This window comes from Staurois parvus, unplaced genomic scaffold, assembly GCF_062004578.1.
Source record: "Staurois parvus isolate SC_StPar_1 unplaced genomic scaffold, SC_StPar_1.0 ptg000088l, whole genome shotgun sequence".
Taxonomy (NCBI): domain Eukaryota; kingdom Metazoa; phylum Chordata; class Amphibia; order Anura; family Ranidae; genus Staurois; species Staurois parvus.
The window spans coordinates 676739-694163 of record NW_028317884.1 but is presented as its reverse complement, the minus strand read 5'-3'; the positions used below and the strand labels follow the sequence as shown (position 1 = coordinate 694163).

Below are 17425 nucleotides of genomic sequence, written 5' to 3'. Positions count from 1 at the left end.
GGGCATTGTCCTATATTCTTTTTTGAGAAATATGGGGTCTATCAAACTCTAGATATCTCCTCTGCCCTTACATTATCTAATCTCACCAAGATCAGTGTGATCAGATGCTTTTCCAATTTACAAATGGCGCTGTTTATATCCTGCAAAACTAAAGTGATGAAATGCTCGCAGCTTCTGATTTCTTAAGCTACAGACATGATTGGCACCATTCCGGTCTCCAATCAGCTCTATGGTCAGCTGGCAGAAACACCGGCTGCATTCTCAAGTTCCCCCGATGGCGCTGGACTGCCCAAGAAGGCCGTGGAAGGCAGCGAGGAGAGGGGAGCATCTTCTCCTGCTGCTTGTAAAAGCAATCCTGCAGCTAATTAGCCACTAGGATTGATTGCTTTTATGTGAAAGCCCATCGCCGGCTGAAAAAAAAAACAATACCAGGATGATGCCTGCAGCTGCAGGCATCATCCTGGTATAACCACTCAAAGTCCAGTGATGTACCAGTACATCGCTGGTCCTTGTTCGGTGTCTATGCTATGTTTTTTTTTGTATGCAGCCTGTGGGCTGAATGAAAAACAGAGAGGAAATCTCTGCCAGAAAAAGTGTGTGGTATGCCCACCATGAGACTATACCTCCCTGCATCCACCCACTTCTAATGGTGGGCACACATGGACTGTGCCAACAGATATTATAAAATATTAATGCCAAAGCATAGGGGCCATACACCAAATCAGCGCTGCAGCTAAATAACATTCCTGCAAAAAAATCAGCAATGGTTAACAATAAAACAGTAACTCAATAAAACAACTTTTTTATTGAAATATCTCTGCCAGAAAAAGTGTGGGGTATGACCACCATTAGAATATACCTCCCTGCATCCACCCACTTCTAATGGTGGGCACACCTGAAAGGTGCCAATAATTATTATAAAATATATGTTGAAGCATAGGGGCTATCCACGCACTGACCACCCCAGTCTCCCATGCTTTGGCATATATGCTCTTTTTTAACTGCAGATAAAAAATCTCATCCAACAGCACTGCCCACATCTACTTATGTATATTCTGAAAGCAAGTTCCTGTTGCTGTCAGAATAAACAGGTCGGTGCTGCAGCTGAAAGCATTCCTGCAAAGCAAGCAGCAGTGGTTAGCAATAAAACAGTAACAATAAAACAGTGTAAAAAAAAGTAACAGTAGAACAGTAACAACGACGAGAACAACAAATAACCTTCAACTATTTTTGGTTTTTAAAATTTTTACCTTTTTTTGGAATTTGTACTTTTTATTTTTTTATTTTTTTATAGGGTCTCTCCAAATGCGATAGTCAGTTTCCTGACTACCTAACATCTTTCGAGAACCTGTGTAAATATGTGCCCTGAACTATGCTGTGCTGTGCCCTATACTAATACTCCACTAATACTAGTGTATGGTAGCAATGGAAGCAGTCCTTGATGCAGAGGCTAGGTTGGCCAGGACAGGAGGGCCAAAAAGTAGCGGCTGTCACACCTAATTCCATGTCTGCTACAGACACATCTTTTTTGGGGGTTCATTTGGGTTGGGGTACCAGGAATGGCATCGGGAAAATGCATCTCATGTAGCCAGCTAACTGCATCTGGGTTGGGGGTTTGGGCCAGAGCACCTTCTGGATACAAAAGGGCTGTGATGATCTCTTTCTGGAATTTTAGGAAGAATCCACTATGTCCAGTTGCTTTGTAAAGCACAAAAGCATTATATAGAGCCAACTGAAATAAAAGAAACAGACATTTTTTTGTACCAAAGTCTGGCTTTTCGGGAAACTAAGTACGGCTTCATCATCTAATCATTGAAGTCCACCCCTCCCATGTTAAGGTTATAATCATGGACACAGAGGGGCTTCTCAACAACATCAGCTGCCGTGGAAATTTGGATGGCCGTATCTGTGTGAATGGAAGACAGGACGAAAACATCCCGTTTGTCCTTCCACTTCACTGCAAGCAATTCCTCATTTCTCAAGCAGGCTTTTTCCCCCTTTCTAAGAGGGGGATTTACCAGCCTTTGGGGGAAGCCCCGGCGATTAGGTGGCACAGTGCCACATGCGCCAATTCCACAATTGTGCAAATGTCTAAATAGTGCCACTCTTGAATAAAAATTGTCCATGTATAAGTGGTACCCCGTATGAGAAAAGGGTGACACCAAGTCCCAAACTATCTTGCCACTGCTCCCATTGTAGTCTGGGCAACCGGGGGGCTCCATGTGACTATCTTTTTCCCTCGTAAATCCGAAACTTATATGTATAGCCTATTGCCCTTTCACAGGTCTTATAGACATTGAAACCATATCTGGCACGCTTGCTGGGGATAATTTGTTTGAATGCAAGGCGGACAGAAAAATTAATTAGGGACTCATCAAGGCAGATGTTTTGCTGGGGAGTATATACATCTGCAAATCTCTGGTTAAGGTGATTTACGAGGGACCGAATTTTGTGGAGCCAGTCAAATTCAGGGTCACCCCAAGGACGACTGAGTGTGTTGTTGCTGAAATGCATAAAATGCATTATATTCTCATATCTATGCCTTGCCATGGCAGCAGAGAACATGGGCATAAGATGAATTGGGTCTGTGGACCAATACAACCGCAATTAACTTTTTTTTAGTAATGCCAATGTTGAGGGTTAGGCCCAAAAAAACTTTAAATTCAGAAACCGTAATGGGCTTCCATGTGTGTGAATTTGGGTTGTACATATAAATTGCTGTGATCCACAATCAATGCACACAGATCTTCTGTGAAAAACAGCTCCAAAAAATCAAGGGGAGTATTTAAATGTGCTGTTTCCACCTGAATTCCGGGTTGGGCAGTGAATATGGGAAGTACGGTTTCTGCAGAATTTGTGGGCTGCCAATCGGGATTTGCAAGCACATTCGGAAAGACACTATGGGCTCTATGGGCCTGTGTGCGAATTCTTGGTGGCTGCGGGACAATACTTGTGCTCACCACCGCACTGGCTTGTGCTGCACTTATGGGACTCGCCACATTACCAAGTGATACTGAAGTGCTGGTATGAAAAAGACCAGGATGTACTAGTCCGCTGGTGCTCGCCAGTTCACCAAAAGGTAGAGCGGCACTAGTACTAGCACACAGCTGCATATGAGCGTCATCATGCGTTTGTAACATCTCACCAACCTGGAAATGGGATTGGGTACGCCTGATCTTAGCAGGGACCTCTTCTCTGTTGTCTGAGCTAACTGTCAGGGTGCCGCTGCTGTCTACAGGTTTGCATTCTGAGCCTGATTCTGTTATTGAGTGTTCCCGTTCGCTCTCACCTGACTGAGAATGCTGTAGGCCTCTTCACTAGTGTACTTTTGCTTGGACATTTTGGCCACTAAATTTATAGGTACCTAGTGCGACTCACAGGAAAAAGAGCGCCTGGCTGTCAGGGACTGCTTGAACTGCTACAAAAAATTTAACGACAAGTGCTAACAGAGATCAGGCCTGATTCTGCGAACACTGCGGTTTTGTTTACAATGTACCAAGTGACTGTGATCTACTGACACTGCACTTGCTGGGGGAAAAGGGGGGGTAAACGCAGGGGCTAAACGCAGGTGCTGGCAGGTGGCGGGGCTGATCTCGCTAATGCTGCATTTTGGGGGACGCTATACTAATGTGAATGCTGGTATAGTTCTGATCTGATCAAAGATATTGATCCGTTCAGACACTATACTAGCAATGGAGGTTTATTGTGTAAGTGAGTGTGTTCCTGGCAATCAAATTTAAATGTGATTACTGGTGTACTAGCAGGCAATCTGAAGCTATATGGGAGGGGCGCTAACTGACGCTAATCCTATCTGAAGTCGCTGGTGACACTAATACAATGATCAGCAAAAAATCTGTACACTGTACTAATGACACTGGAGAAAGGGCAGTGAAGGAATCACGTTTCTATACATGATCCTGTGCACAGGGGCCGCCTTGTAGCAGTAAATGTACTGCAAGCGGTCCCCTAGTGGTTAATAATAATAACAATAATAATAATATAAGATTGTGAATATTAACAATACAGCATGTTGTTTGTTGTGATGTATTAATATATTTCTCCAGGTACTTGCAAATAATTGTAGTCAACCATAAAACACTAAAACTGGTTGGGCTAAACAGCTAGTTTACCATTCAAACACATTGTTTTAAAAAATAGCAATAAATAATAATGAGCAAATAAGGACTTACTGTGGTGCAGTATAATGGTTCAGTACAATATATGCCATGCCATCACTTAATTGTAAGCAGACTTATTGCTGCACCCTAGTCAGTGAGTGTAGGTAAGAGGCCTTGGTTCTAATATGAACTGCAAACATTGACTGACAAGGCTAGTGGGAGACTCCTTTACCAGTTTGCTTCAAGGCCAGTAGAAATAATCAGCCCTTGAAAACTGTTTTCAGAATGAACAAATCAGCTGTGAAGAACATCTTAAAGGTTTCACATATCACAATTAAAATCTTTGCAATAAGTAAAGAAGATCTCTTAGTGGTTAGCACTTTTTCCTCACAGCACTGGGGTACCTGGTTTGAATCCCAGGTAGGACACTATTTACATGTTCTCCATGTGGTTGTGCAGATTTACATGTACTTCAATTTCTTATTATTTGTTAAATTGAACCTACCGGTAGTATGTGTATGCATGTGAGATAGAGACCTTAGATTGTAAGCTCCTTGAGGACTGATGCAAAGGTAAACCACTGCATAAATTGTTGGCACTATATAAATGTATAATTCATTTAATTAAGGTAAGCTTTCTTTTCTTTCCTTTTTTTCTTGCAGTGCATCCACAGAGATTTAGCTGCCAGAAACATACTGTTATCTGAAAATAATGTTGTAAAAATCTGTGACTTTGGTCTGGCCAGAGATATTTATAAAGATCCTGATTACGTCAGGAAAGGAAGTGTAAGTGTTTCAAGTAAAAGTTTTGCTAAATATGTATAACACAAGGGAAGAATTGCTAACAGCTTACTCAGTCAAACAAAAATGTTTATTTATGGAAGTTAAAGAAAATGTATGTTAAGTGAAATCGGGGGCTACTCTTAGGTTTGGTTCACATATGTGCGGGTGGTGCCGCTGCGGATCCGCACAAAAATCTGTGCAGCCGCACCACCCGCACAGAGGAATGCAGACCCGCGGACGGGTGCCATTAGTTCCAATGGCACGCCGCCCACACCAGAAAATGCAACCGTACTGGGAACCGAGGTTCCCGTTCAGGCTGCGTTTTCAGAAGAAGTTCAGGTACTTCTTCCATGCGTGTCACAAGGCACGGGAGTCCATTCATGACTGCACATATGTGAACCAGGGTTTACCGACCTCTCCAAAAAGACAATTTGCCTGGCTTTCATGCACAACCCCTCACTTCAGCCATTTTTTTGTCACTTTCCAGAAATGTAATCTATGTGTTTAAAGATATTACTCTGAGGTGACTTAGGCCTCACTGGACATCAAAAACACTCCTTTTAAGGGCGTTTGACATTATTTTTTCTGCATCTAAATACCTCTCTAAGTTAACCTGTGCCCTTACACACACAGGCATTTACAAATGTTTAAGGTAAGAGTGTTTAGAGGGTGAAAAAAAAAATGATACACCTAAACATGTCTACGTACGGTAAATGCACCTAAACACTAGGTGCATCCATATTCTGCCCATTGGAATGAATGAACACCCAAATGCTTGAAGTGCTTAAACACATTTGCAAAAAGCAGCTCTAGGGGCATTTTTTATGCTGCTTTTCTCCTGTCAGGAGAAAAGACGTTCAGAAGAGCTGAGTAAACACTCAGTGTGCATGAGGCCTTACTGCATACTTATTGCAAGTCATTTTTTTAAAATAAAATAACAAACATGTCATACCTGCTCTGTGCAATGGTTTTGCACAGTGCAGTTCCAATCTTCTTCTAGGGTCCCCCCTCCAGCGTTCCTGGCTCCTCCTCTTTGCCAAGTGCCCCCATAGAAAGCTGCTTTCTATGGGGGCACTTGTGTGGGATTTGATTGACAGCAGTGGGAGTTAATGGGTCTTCTTGCTGTTAATCTGCCCTGTGTTGAAGAGATCAGAGAGAACTGCTGCTTTCCTGCATAGAGCTGGATTGAGATCGGGCTCAGGCAAGTATAAGGGAGGTAACGGGAGATCCTGCAGTACAGAAGGTTTTTTTACCTTAATGCATAGAATGCATTAAGGTAAACAACCTTTAGGTTTTAGAACCATATTAAAGCCTTTACTTAGGGAAACATGGAAGCTGCTATTGTTTTTTCTTATTCTGGAAATATTTATGGGCCAGTTCACCACTCTGCCAGGGCCTCCAAACCTGGGATTGGCCAGACTCCCATAAACATGCAGATTAGGTCTCCACCCCATCCTACTTACTGACTTCTGGAAGGTTCTATGGTCCTCCATAGTCAGGAGGAGGCAATAGAACCACAACCTGTTAAGTAATTCAGCTGACGTGCAATAATCCAACCTCAATCACAGACTCACACAGCTACCATGAGTCATACACAATGATTTTACCTGCAATACACTACACTATTCTAGTAGCACAGTAGAGGGTGCTGCATGTACATAAAAGCAAACATAAATTTTACATGTTGCATTTAGTGGACTTTCTTACTTAAATACTTTGTCACTGGTATGGAACAAGTATGCAGATAAGGACTTCAGACTTTACTTCCATGGATTTCAAACTAGTTCCAGATCAGCAACCCAGAAAGTAGTCGGGATTGAGGATAAATGTAATAGCAAGGCAACTAGCATCTTCAGAAGGAGCTCAGCAATGACAGCCCAAGGTTTCTCTGAAGCAGGGGCGGACTGACAACTCATGGGGGCCCCGAGCAATAGGGGATCATGGGGCCCTGTGTCCTTGCCCAAACTCAAAAAAGCCTATGAAAACGGTACCAGGGGCATCTCATAGGGCCCTCGGGCAGTGCCCGAGTTTCCAAATGGTCAGTCCACCCCTGCTCTGAAGTAAGGTTCACTTTCATTTAAACTCTCATAAACCTGGGTAGGTCTGACTGAAAGCATATAAAAAAATAGACAACTGAAGTTACATGCATTTTCCTATAAATAATAAGCATAGTTTGCTCCTAAATTTGCTAATACTTTGTGCTGGCAATTGAAACAGCATAACTAGTGTGAGCAATAGGATGGCTTGGGAACAAAGACCAAACCCATGTTTTCTAGGACAAAATTAATAAAGATTAACACAAAACTTCAGCTGCTGATATCTCTGCATCTATTGATCATTTTAATTTTCACTTAAGGTAACCTCTGCTTCTGCATATTTTGCTCCGTTGGAATTGCCTGGGTTTGTGACAGGTTTATTTTAATGGATTAAAGTCATATGATCAACCATATGAGACCTAGACAACTATCACTGCCTGAAAGGGGTCAGCAATGGCAGCCTCCATATCCCCCCTACATAGGTTTAATTTAAGGAGGAATGTTAGCTTACATCATGTTCTTTTCTATTTATATAAGTGCCAAACATAGCCTTTGGTCATTTATATTATGATATGCAAATGAAGCTGAAAGGAGTCCAGGCTGCCTGTCCACTTTCTTTCAGTGAAAAGCACTTACATGATGCAAAGGACTTCATTAGAGTGAGTGACAGCATAAAAAAGCTGCATCCTGCTGTGTAAACTGCAACATCTGTTTGTGCAAAAGCATTAATACAGGTTCTTGTGTATTAAAAATCCAAATCTAATATGACATATTTGAAGTGCAATGTGAAGCATGGTCACAGATTGTAGCCTCCCACCCCCAACCATGGCCCCTTCTTACAGAATGCTTCTCCCTGCCAGTTCCTGCCAAATTTAAAATCCATGCAGCTGTGCGTGGCTCCACCTGCAGAATCTCCTCATTCATTTACAGGAATCTGTAAATAGAAAATGAGTCCCATATGCGGGGGGATTTCTTGTTCTCAATATAGCACAGGTGTGGTGACATCACCAGACTTGTATTCCATTGGCATTTCCTCCAGCCCTATAACTGAAGGTTTGTACCTCGGTATGGACTAGCAACTGCAGAAAGAGTCAATCCTCTGATCACAGTTGCAATCCTTTCCAGGCTCTTATGCAAAAATGCACATTTCTTGGACACATTTATTTTTTTATCTTGCAAAGTTGGCCTTTAAAACACATGCACCAAGAAGATTAACCTACAGTGAGAGTTTGGTGAATGTCACATTCGCTGTTTTATAAATATAACCCCTAACATGTATCTACAGCCTTTTTATGCCACTTCTGGATAGAATGGTGTGAGGTTAAACCTCTTTCAGGTGTTTGTTGCTATCTGTGTCCCCAACAGGGAGATTCACTCTCTGTGTCCTGATGCCCATTGTATGTAGGATAGAAAGTGATGGGAAATCCAGAACAGTAGAAGTAGGGAAAAGAGATGAATTGCTTACCTTTCCTGGGGAAAATGCTGCTCTAAGCTCCCTGCAGTGTTGGCCACAGGACTGAAGGCCTAAGCACTTGTTCAGGGGATGGAGAAGGGAAGGATAAGCCATACTGGAACCTCACACTTCTCTTCAGCAAAGATCATATGCACAAGCCTAGACATATATACTGTACATGGGAAAGATATTTAAGTGAGCCTGGAGCAACATTTTCTCCAGGGCATTATGTGGCAAGTATTTCAACCTATGTAGACTATGCAGATCTACTTTAGGAAATGTTAACAGTATTTACGACCACCTCCAACCACTTATACGTGCAGCCTCGGTCATTTCAGGCCTTGGTTGATTCTGTATAAGCTGGTGAAAGCTGCAGTAATAAATCTATTGCAAGATGAAAGAAGTCAGGTTCCTGATTACTTCTAATGACTTGATTGTAGAAAAAGATCAGTACTAGATGTCATAGTTGGCTCACAGATGTCCAATCTCAAAGTTCTTTCTTGTGAACTTTAGCAAAGTTCCCAGGGCACAGAAGGAATATGTTACAGATGTATATGGTATGTGTTGTATTACAAGCCAAATACTGTTCTCAGCAAAAAGCTATCTATAAGGATCATTAATCAAAATGCTCTAATATATTCAAGCAGTATTTTATCTAACTGGCATCACAATTAGGGGTCATTAAGCATTTTTTTTCTAGTCATATAAACAATAACCTGGAACTGCTGGGAGGGTGGAGGATCCAAAAATACAACAATTATATATCAGGAACATCATGATTGATTCATTTTATATTTAATGACAAGGTTAGTAATACCCTTTAGAATTATCCCATTCGTATTCAAATTGATTGAGTGATGAAATGAACCTTATGTTCCTGATGCCTAGCATTATTTATACATGGAATGGATTTTAGTTATCATGCACCCTTTCTTCTATAAACTAATAATATCAGCAGTTCATTATCATAAGAGTGCTACTTTTTAGTAATCTAAATACTGTATATAAAAATTAGTATTGAAAGTATGCTTTACTATATGCAGGTCCATATTAATAAATAACATTTCTGCATTGCAGAGGTTTGGCCACTTGTATATCTTTGGCCACTTAGCACGAGACCCAGAATCTAGTTAAGACCACTGTAGTACTGATACCTACTACAGTGCTTTCCAGATTCCACATGTTCCTCATATATATAGGGCATTTACATGCTTACATTGGTCCAAACTGGACCAATGTAACGTTTTAAAAGTTGCTGTTCCTAGACTTCAACTTTAATGCATTACTAATGGCATTTTTGTATAGTTTTGGACAGAGGGGAGAGGATTTAGAGCCCTGTCAGTTTTTTTTGTCTGTGCCCCCTCTCTATTTATCCAATTGACCATCATCAATGAAAATGAATGTTTAGGAAAATTCAAAATTTGGGGTTTTCTCCAGAACAGTAATAGAGGGAAAATCTTCCAATGGGGACACTAGTTTTGGTGACCTTGGTGACAACCAGGGATTCCTTCACTTTGGAGGGATTTTCTCCCACTTTCTCTTTTGGCTATGGAACAGAAAGTAAAGGGAAATCTCCCCCAATGGAACACAGATGTCCTAAAAACTAACAGAGGTAATATCCCCTTGTTCTCTATTGATAAAAAAACTAAGTTTTACCATTAGTTCTACTTTAGGCATGACATCTGAGACTAGAGATGAGCGAATTTCTCAAAAATTCGATTCGGCTGATTCGGCGAATTCCAGTGTGAAATTCGATTCGATGCGAATTTCTTCGCTACGAAGATGACTTATAAAAAGGGTTTCTAGGCTTCAGAGAGCCTTTAAATTAGTGCAGAACACTGTACCTTTAATTTAAATGCCCTTGGAGATGAGGAAAGAGAAGGAGAAGGAGAAGGAGAAGGATGAGAAGAAGGAGAAGGATGAGAAGAAGGAGAAGGATGAGCAGAAGGAGAAGGAGAAGGATGAGAAGAAGGAGAAGGAGAAGGATGAGAAGAAGGAGAAGGATGAGGAGAAGGAGAAGGATGAGAAGAAGGAGAAGGATGAGAAGAAGGAGAAGGAGAAGGATGAGAAGAAGGAGAAGGATGAGAAGAAGGAGAAGGAGAAGGATGAGAAGATGGAGAAGGAGAAGGATGAGAAGAAGGAGAAGGAGAAGGATGAGAAGAAGGAGAAGGAGAAGGATGAGAAGAAGGAGAAGGATGAGGAGAAGGAGAAGGATGAGAAGAAGGAGAAGGATGAGAAGAAGGAGAAGGATGAGAAGAAGGAGAAGGATGAGAAGAAGGAGAAGGATGAGAAGAAGGAGAAGGAGAAGGATGAGAAGAAGGAGAAGGATGAGAAGAAGGAGAAGGATGAGAAGAAGGAGAAGGAGAAGGAGAAGCAGAAGGAGAAGGATGAGAAGAAGGAAAAGGAGAAGGATGAGAAGATGGAGAAGGAGAAGGATGAGAAGAAGGAGAAGGAGAAGGATGAGAAGAAGGAGAAGGATGAGAAGATGGAGAAGGAGAAGGATGAGAAGAAGGAGAAGGAGAAGGATGAGAAGAAGGAGAAGGAGAAGGATGAGAAGAAGGAGAAGGATGAGAAGAAGGAGAAGGAGAAGGATGAAAAGAAGGAGAAGGAGAAGGATGAGAAGAAGGAGAAGGAGAAGGATGAGAAGAAGGAGAAGGAGAAGGATGAGAAGAAGGAGAAGGAGAAGAATGAGAAGAAGGAGAAGGATGAGAAGAAGGAGAAGGATGAGAAGAAGGATGAGAAGAAGGATGAGAAGAAGGAGAAGGATGAGAAGAAGGACAGTTCTGTGACAGTTTCTGTCTATTTCTGACAGTTCTGGGACATTCACTCCATACAGCTGTTTCAACCGCTGTATGGAGGGAATGTCATGGAACTGTCAGAAATAGACTATTAATGACAGTTCTGGGACTGTCCTTCCATGCAGCGGTTGAAACATTGTATGTATTTGTTTCCATAAATGGATCCATTTATGGAAACAAATAGATACAATGTTTCAACCGCTGTATGGAAGGACAGTCCCAGAACTGTCATTAATAGTCTATTTCTGACAGTTCTATGACATTCCCTCCATACAGCGGTTGAAACAGCTGTATGGAGTGAATGTCCCAGAACTGTCAGAAATAGACTATTTATGACAGTTCTGGGACTGTCCTTCCATACAGCGGTTGAAACATTGTATCTATTTTTTTCCATAAATGACATTCTGCAAATACACTTAGAGGAGCGCTGCAGATACACTTTTTGCCGGCTTGGAATTAATCTTATTTTCATCCTACTTCTTCTTCTTCATCCTCATCCTCATAAGAAGAAAAAGAAGAAGTAGGATGAAAATAAGAATAATTCCAAGCCGGCAAAAAGTGTATCTGCAGCGCTCCTCTAAGTGTATCTGCAGAATGTCATTTATGGAAAAAAATAGATACAATGTTTCAACCGCTGTATGGAGTGAATGTCCCAGAACTGTCATAAATAGTCTATTTCTGACAGTTCTGGGACATTCACTCCATACAGCTGTTTCAACCGCTGTATGGAGGGAATGTCATAGAACTGTCAGAAATAGACTATTAATGACAGTTCTGGGACTGTCCTTCCATACAGCGGTTGAAACATTGTATCTATTTGTTTCCATAAATGGATCCATTTATGGAAACAAATAGATACAATGTTTCAACCGCTCTATGGAAGGACAGTCCCAGAACTGTCATTAATAGTCTATTTCTGACAGTTCTATGACATTCCCTCCATACAGCGGTTGAAACAGCTGTATGGAGTGAATGTCCCAGAACTGTCAGAAATAGACTATTTCTGACAGTTCTGGGACTGTCCTTCCATACAGCGGTTGAAACATTGTATGTATTTGTTTCCATAAATGGATCCATTTATGGAAACAAATACATACAATGTTTCAACCGCTGTATGGAAGGACAGTCCCAGAACTGTCATTAATAGTCTATTTCTGACAGTTCCATGACATTCCCTCCATACAGCGGTTGAAACAGCTGTATGGAGTGATTGTCCCAGAACTGTCGGAAATAGACTATTTATGACAGTTCTGGGACTGTCCTTCCATACAGCGGTTGAAACATTGTATCTATTTTTTTCCATAAATGACATTCTGCAAATACACTTAGAGGAGCGCTGCAGATACACTTTTTGCCGGCTTGGAATTAATCTTATTTTCATCCTACTTCTTCTTCTTCATCCTCATCCTCATAAGAAGAAAAAGAAGAAGTAGGATGAAAATAAGAATAATTGCAAGCCGGCAAAAAGTGTATCTGCAGCGCTCCTCTAAGTGTATCTGCAGAATGTCATTTATGGAAAAAAATAGATACAATGTTTCAACCGCTGTATGGAGTGAATGTCCCAGAACTGTCATAAATAGTCTATTTCTGACAGTTCTGGGACATTCACTCCATACAGCTGTTTCAACCGCTGTATGGAGGGAATGTCATAGAACTGTCAGAAATAGACTATTTATGACAGTTCTGGGACTGTCCTTCCATACAGCGGTTGAAACATTGTATCTATTTGTTTCCATAAATGGATCCATTTATGGAAACAAATAGATACAATGTTTCAACCGCTGTATGGAAGGACAGTCCCAGAACTGTCATTAATAGTCTATTTCTGACAGTTCTATGACATTCCCTCCATACAGCGGTTGAAACAGCTGTATGGAGTGAATGTCCCAGAACTGTCAGAAATAGACTATTTCTGACAGTTCTGGGACTGTCCTTCCATACAGCGGTTGAAACATTGTATGTATTTGTTTCCATAAATGGATCCATTTATGGAAACAAATACATACAATGTTTCAACCGCTGTATGGAAGGACAGTCCCAGAACTGTCATTAATAGTCTATTTCTGACAGTTCCATGACATTCCCTCCATACAGCGGTTGAAACAGCTGTATGGAGTGATTGTCCCAGAACTGTCATAAATAGTCTATTTCTGACAGTTCTGGGACATTCACTCCATACAGCTGTTTCAACCGCTGTATGGAGGGAATGTCATGGAACTGTCAGAAATAGACTATTAATGACAGTTCTGGGACTGTCCTTCCATACAGCGGTTGAAACATTGTATGTATTTGTTTCCATAAATGGATCCATTTATGGAAACAAATACATACAATGTTTCAACCGCTGTATGGAAGGACAGTCCCAGAACTGTCATTAATAGTCTATTTCTGACAGTTCCATGACATTCCCTCCATACAGCGGTTGAAACAGCTGTATGGAGTGAATGTCCCAGAACTGTCAGAAATAGACTATTTATGACAGTTCTGGGACTGTCCTTCCATACAGCGGTTGAAACATTGTATCTATTTTTTTCCATAAATGACATTCTGCAAATACACTTAGAGGAGCGCTGCAGATACACTTTTTGCCGGCTTGGAATTAATCTTATTTTCATCCTACTTCTTCTTCTTCATCCTCATCCTCATAAGAAGAAAAAGAAGAAGTAGGATGAAAATAAGAATAATTCCAAGCCGGCAAAAAGTGTATCTGCAGCGCTCCTCTAAGTGTATCTGCAGAATGTCATTTATGGAAAAAAATAGATACAATGTTTCAACCGCTGTATGGAGTGAATGTCCCAGAACTGTCATAAATAGTCTATTTCTGACAGTTCTGGGACATTCACTCCATACAGCTGTTTCAACCGCTGTATGGAGGGAATGTCATAGAACTGTCAGAAATAGACTATTTATGACAGTTCTGGGACTGTCCTTCCATACAGCGGTTGAAACATTGTATGTATTTGTTTCCATAAATGGATCCATTTATGGAAACAAATACATACAATGTTTCAACCGCTGTATGGAAGGACAGTCCCAGAACTGTCATTAATAGTCTATTTCTGACAGTTCCATGACATTCCCTCCATACAGCGGTTGAAACAGCTGTATGGAGTGATTGTCCCAGAACTGTCAGAAATAGTCTATTTCTGACAGTTCTGGGACATTCACTCCATACAGCTGTTTCAACCGCTGTATGGAGGGAATGTCATGGAACTGTCAGAAATAGACTATTAATGACAGTTCTGGGACTGTCCTTCCATACAGCGGTTGAAACATTGTATGTATTTGTTTCCATAAATGGATCCATTTATGGAAACAAATACATACAATGTTTCAACCGCTGTATGGAAGGACAGTCCCAGAACTGTCATTAATAGTCTATTTCTGACAGTTCTATGACATTCCCTCCATACAGCGGTTGAAACAGCTGTATGGAGGTAATGTCCCAGAACTGTCAGAAATAGACTATTTCTGACAGTTCTGGGACATTCCCTCCATACAGCGGTTTCCGGCAAAAAGTGTATGTGCAGAGTTCCTCTATTCTGCAGATACACTTAGAGGAGCTCTGCAGATACACTTAGAGGAGCTCTGCACATACACTTTTTGCCGGCTTGGAATTATTCTTATTTTCATCCTACTTCTTCTTCTTCTTCTTCTTCTTCTTCATCCTCATCCTCATCCTCTTCTTCTTCTTCTGAGGATGAGGATGAGGATGAAGAAGAAGAAGAAGAAGTAGGATGAAAATAAGATTAATTCCAAGCCGGCAAAAAGTGTATGTGCAGAGCTCCTCTAAGTGTATCTGCAGAATAGAGGAACTCTGCACATACACTTTTTGCCGGCTTGCAATTATTCTTATTTTCATCCTACTTCTTCTTCTTCTTCTTCTTCTTCTTCATCCTCTTCTTCTTCTTCTGAGGATGAGGATAAAGAAGAAGAAGAAGAAGAAGAAGTAGGATGAAAATAAGATTAATTCCAAACAGGCAAAAAGTGTATGTGCAGAGCTCCTCTAAGTGTATCTGCAGAATAGAGGAACTCTGCACATACACTTTTTGCCGGCTTGGAATTATTCTTATTTTCATCCTACTGCTTCTTCTTCTTCTTCATCCTCATCCTCAGAAGAAGAGGATGAGGATGAGGATGAAGAAGAAGAAGAAGAAGTAGGATGAAAAGAAGAATAATTCCAAGCCGGCAAAAAGTGTATGTGCAGAGTTCCTCTATTTCTGACAGTTCTCTCACAGCTTCTTCACATGTACAGCGGTTGAAACATCTGTATCCTAAATGGAAACTAATAGATACAAATTGTATCTATTAGTTTCCATTTAGGATACAGATGTTTCAACCGCTGTACATGTGAAGAAGCTGTGAGAGAACTGTCAGAAATAGAGGAACTCTGCACATACACTTTTTGCCGGCTTGGAATTATTCTTCTTTTCATCCTACTTCTTCTTCTTCTTCTTCATCCTCATCCTCATCCTCTTCTTCTGAGGATGAAGATGAAGAAGAAGAAGAAGTAGGATGAAAAGAAGAATAATTCCAAGCCGGCAAAAAGTGTATGTGCAGAGTTCCTCTATTTCTGACAGTTCTCTCACAGCTTCTTCACATGAACAGTGGTTGAAACATCTGTATCCTAAATGTAAACTAATAGATACAATGTTTCAACCGCTAAACATGTGTTCCTTCTGTCAGAGAACTGTCAGAAATAGCGGAGCTCACTGCAGGGACACTTTTGCCGGCTGATCGGGAAATGTTCGATTCGCGCACCCGAAGTAGGCAAAATTTCGGTTTCGCCGCGAATCGAATATTTCCTGAAATTCGACTCGAATTCCGGTTCGCCTGGTTCGATTCGCTCATCTCTATCTGAGACCAATCTGCTATTTCATGATTTGCTTAAATGAGATGCTGTTGGGCACAGAAGTAGATAGATGAAGAATTAGCTAGCAAAGCAGTGTAGTGTATATAGTATCTCCTGCAGGCTACAAAGAGCTTAAGTAACTATGACAGCTTATTAATATCTTTTGCAGAGGGAATGTCAGAAAGTAAAGAAATCTGCCTTTCTCAATTTTTTTTACTCAACAGAAACTCTGGAAATATTTTTCAGATGTTAAGCAACCTTTGCTAAATTTTATTCATTGGAGGTCATTAGGAAAAATGCCCCCATTTCAATGGTGGTCAAATGCCACACAGACAGCTAAAAAAGATCATTGGGGTCATGCAGCTGCTTTTGCCAAGTGGTTTAGGTCCCAGGACTATGCATGCTTCATCAGATAGGAGGTCAGTCAGCCACAGCTAAAGGACCCTACAGCATTTTCTGGAGGAACCCTTTTTGAGAATGGCTGCTCTAAATGGATAAAAAATATTCCCTTTTTGCATTCCTGTTGCTTTCCTATCTACAGTACATGTACGTATAGGCTATAGGCAGGACTTTTTGTCTCCTTCTTTCATGGCACAACCCTCAAGCAATCTATTGGTTGACCTTGGAATGGAAACAAATAGCTCCAGACAACCCAGTAAGGAGAATGTTGACATTGTATCCAGGCGATAAAGAGCTTTCAACAGTCCTTATGAATCAGTACTATTAGGTGTCCTTTTATGAAACAGAGGTCAGCGGCAATCCTGAGGATCATTGCTGATCTCAGATCATTAGTGGTTTAGGAAACAGAGATGATCAGCGGAGAAAATGTTCTCCGCTGATCATCTCAGCACACAGATGGCCAGTATATGAGCGATGTCAGCCCTTCACTGGCGATCTGTGTTCTCCCTCCACATTCTCCAGCTCAGAGCTGGAGAATCAGAGGAACCGCAAACGAAATAGCGCTAATTTACCACTGCTTAGTAAACGGTGTTTGACTGATCTCTTATTGTAATCTCACAAGATTATAGTAAAAGTAGCCGTTTTCCAGCATTGAAAGCGTTTTTAGATCGCTTCTCCCTTCATTCAGAGAAGTGATCTACACCGCTTCATAAAAAGGCATTCAGAGGAGAACTGTCTTCTCCAAGAATGCCAGAGAACTGAGCAGCGGTCATTTACCGCTGCATGATAAAAGGACACCTTAGATGGGATAGTAGGAGTATCGGCGAGGGTCACTTTTTGAGATACAAACTGAAATACATTGCAATGTTTGGACATTAGGAAGGAAGGACAACAATGGTTGCCTACATATTTTTCCCACTACAATTTTGCTTTACAGCTCAACTGCAAATAGCTAAATACATAAAGGAAATGCATGTGAGAGCTTTA

General features: G+C 41.1%; 1 protein-coding gene across 1 annotated transcript in view; it reads left to right on the top strand.

The window, feature by feature from the left end:
* Positions 1-17425, top strand: part of FLT4 (fms related receptor tyrosine kinase 4) — a 336901-nt gene that overhangs the window by 287852 nt on the left and 31624 nt on the right. Inside the window, exon 23 of the mRNA XM_089670245.1 lies at positions 4781-4903. Coding sequence (XP_089526371.1) covers positions 4781-4903 — 123 coding nt within the window. The remainder of the gene's footprint in view (positions 1-4780; positions 4904-17425) is intronic.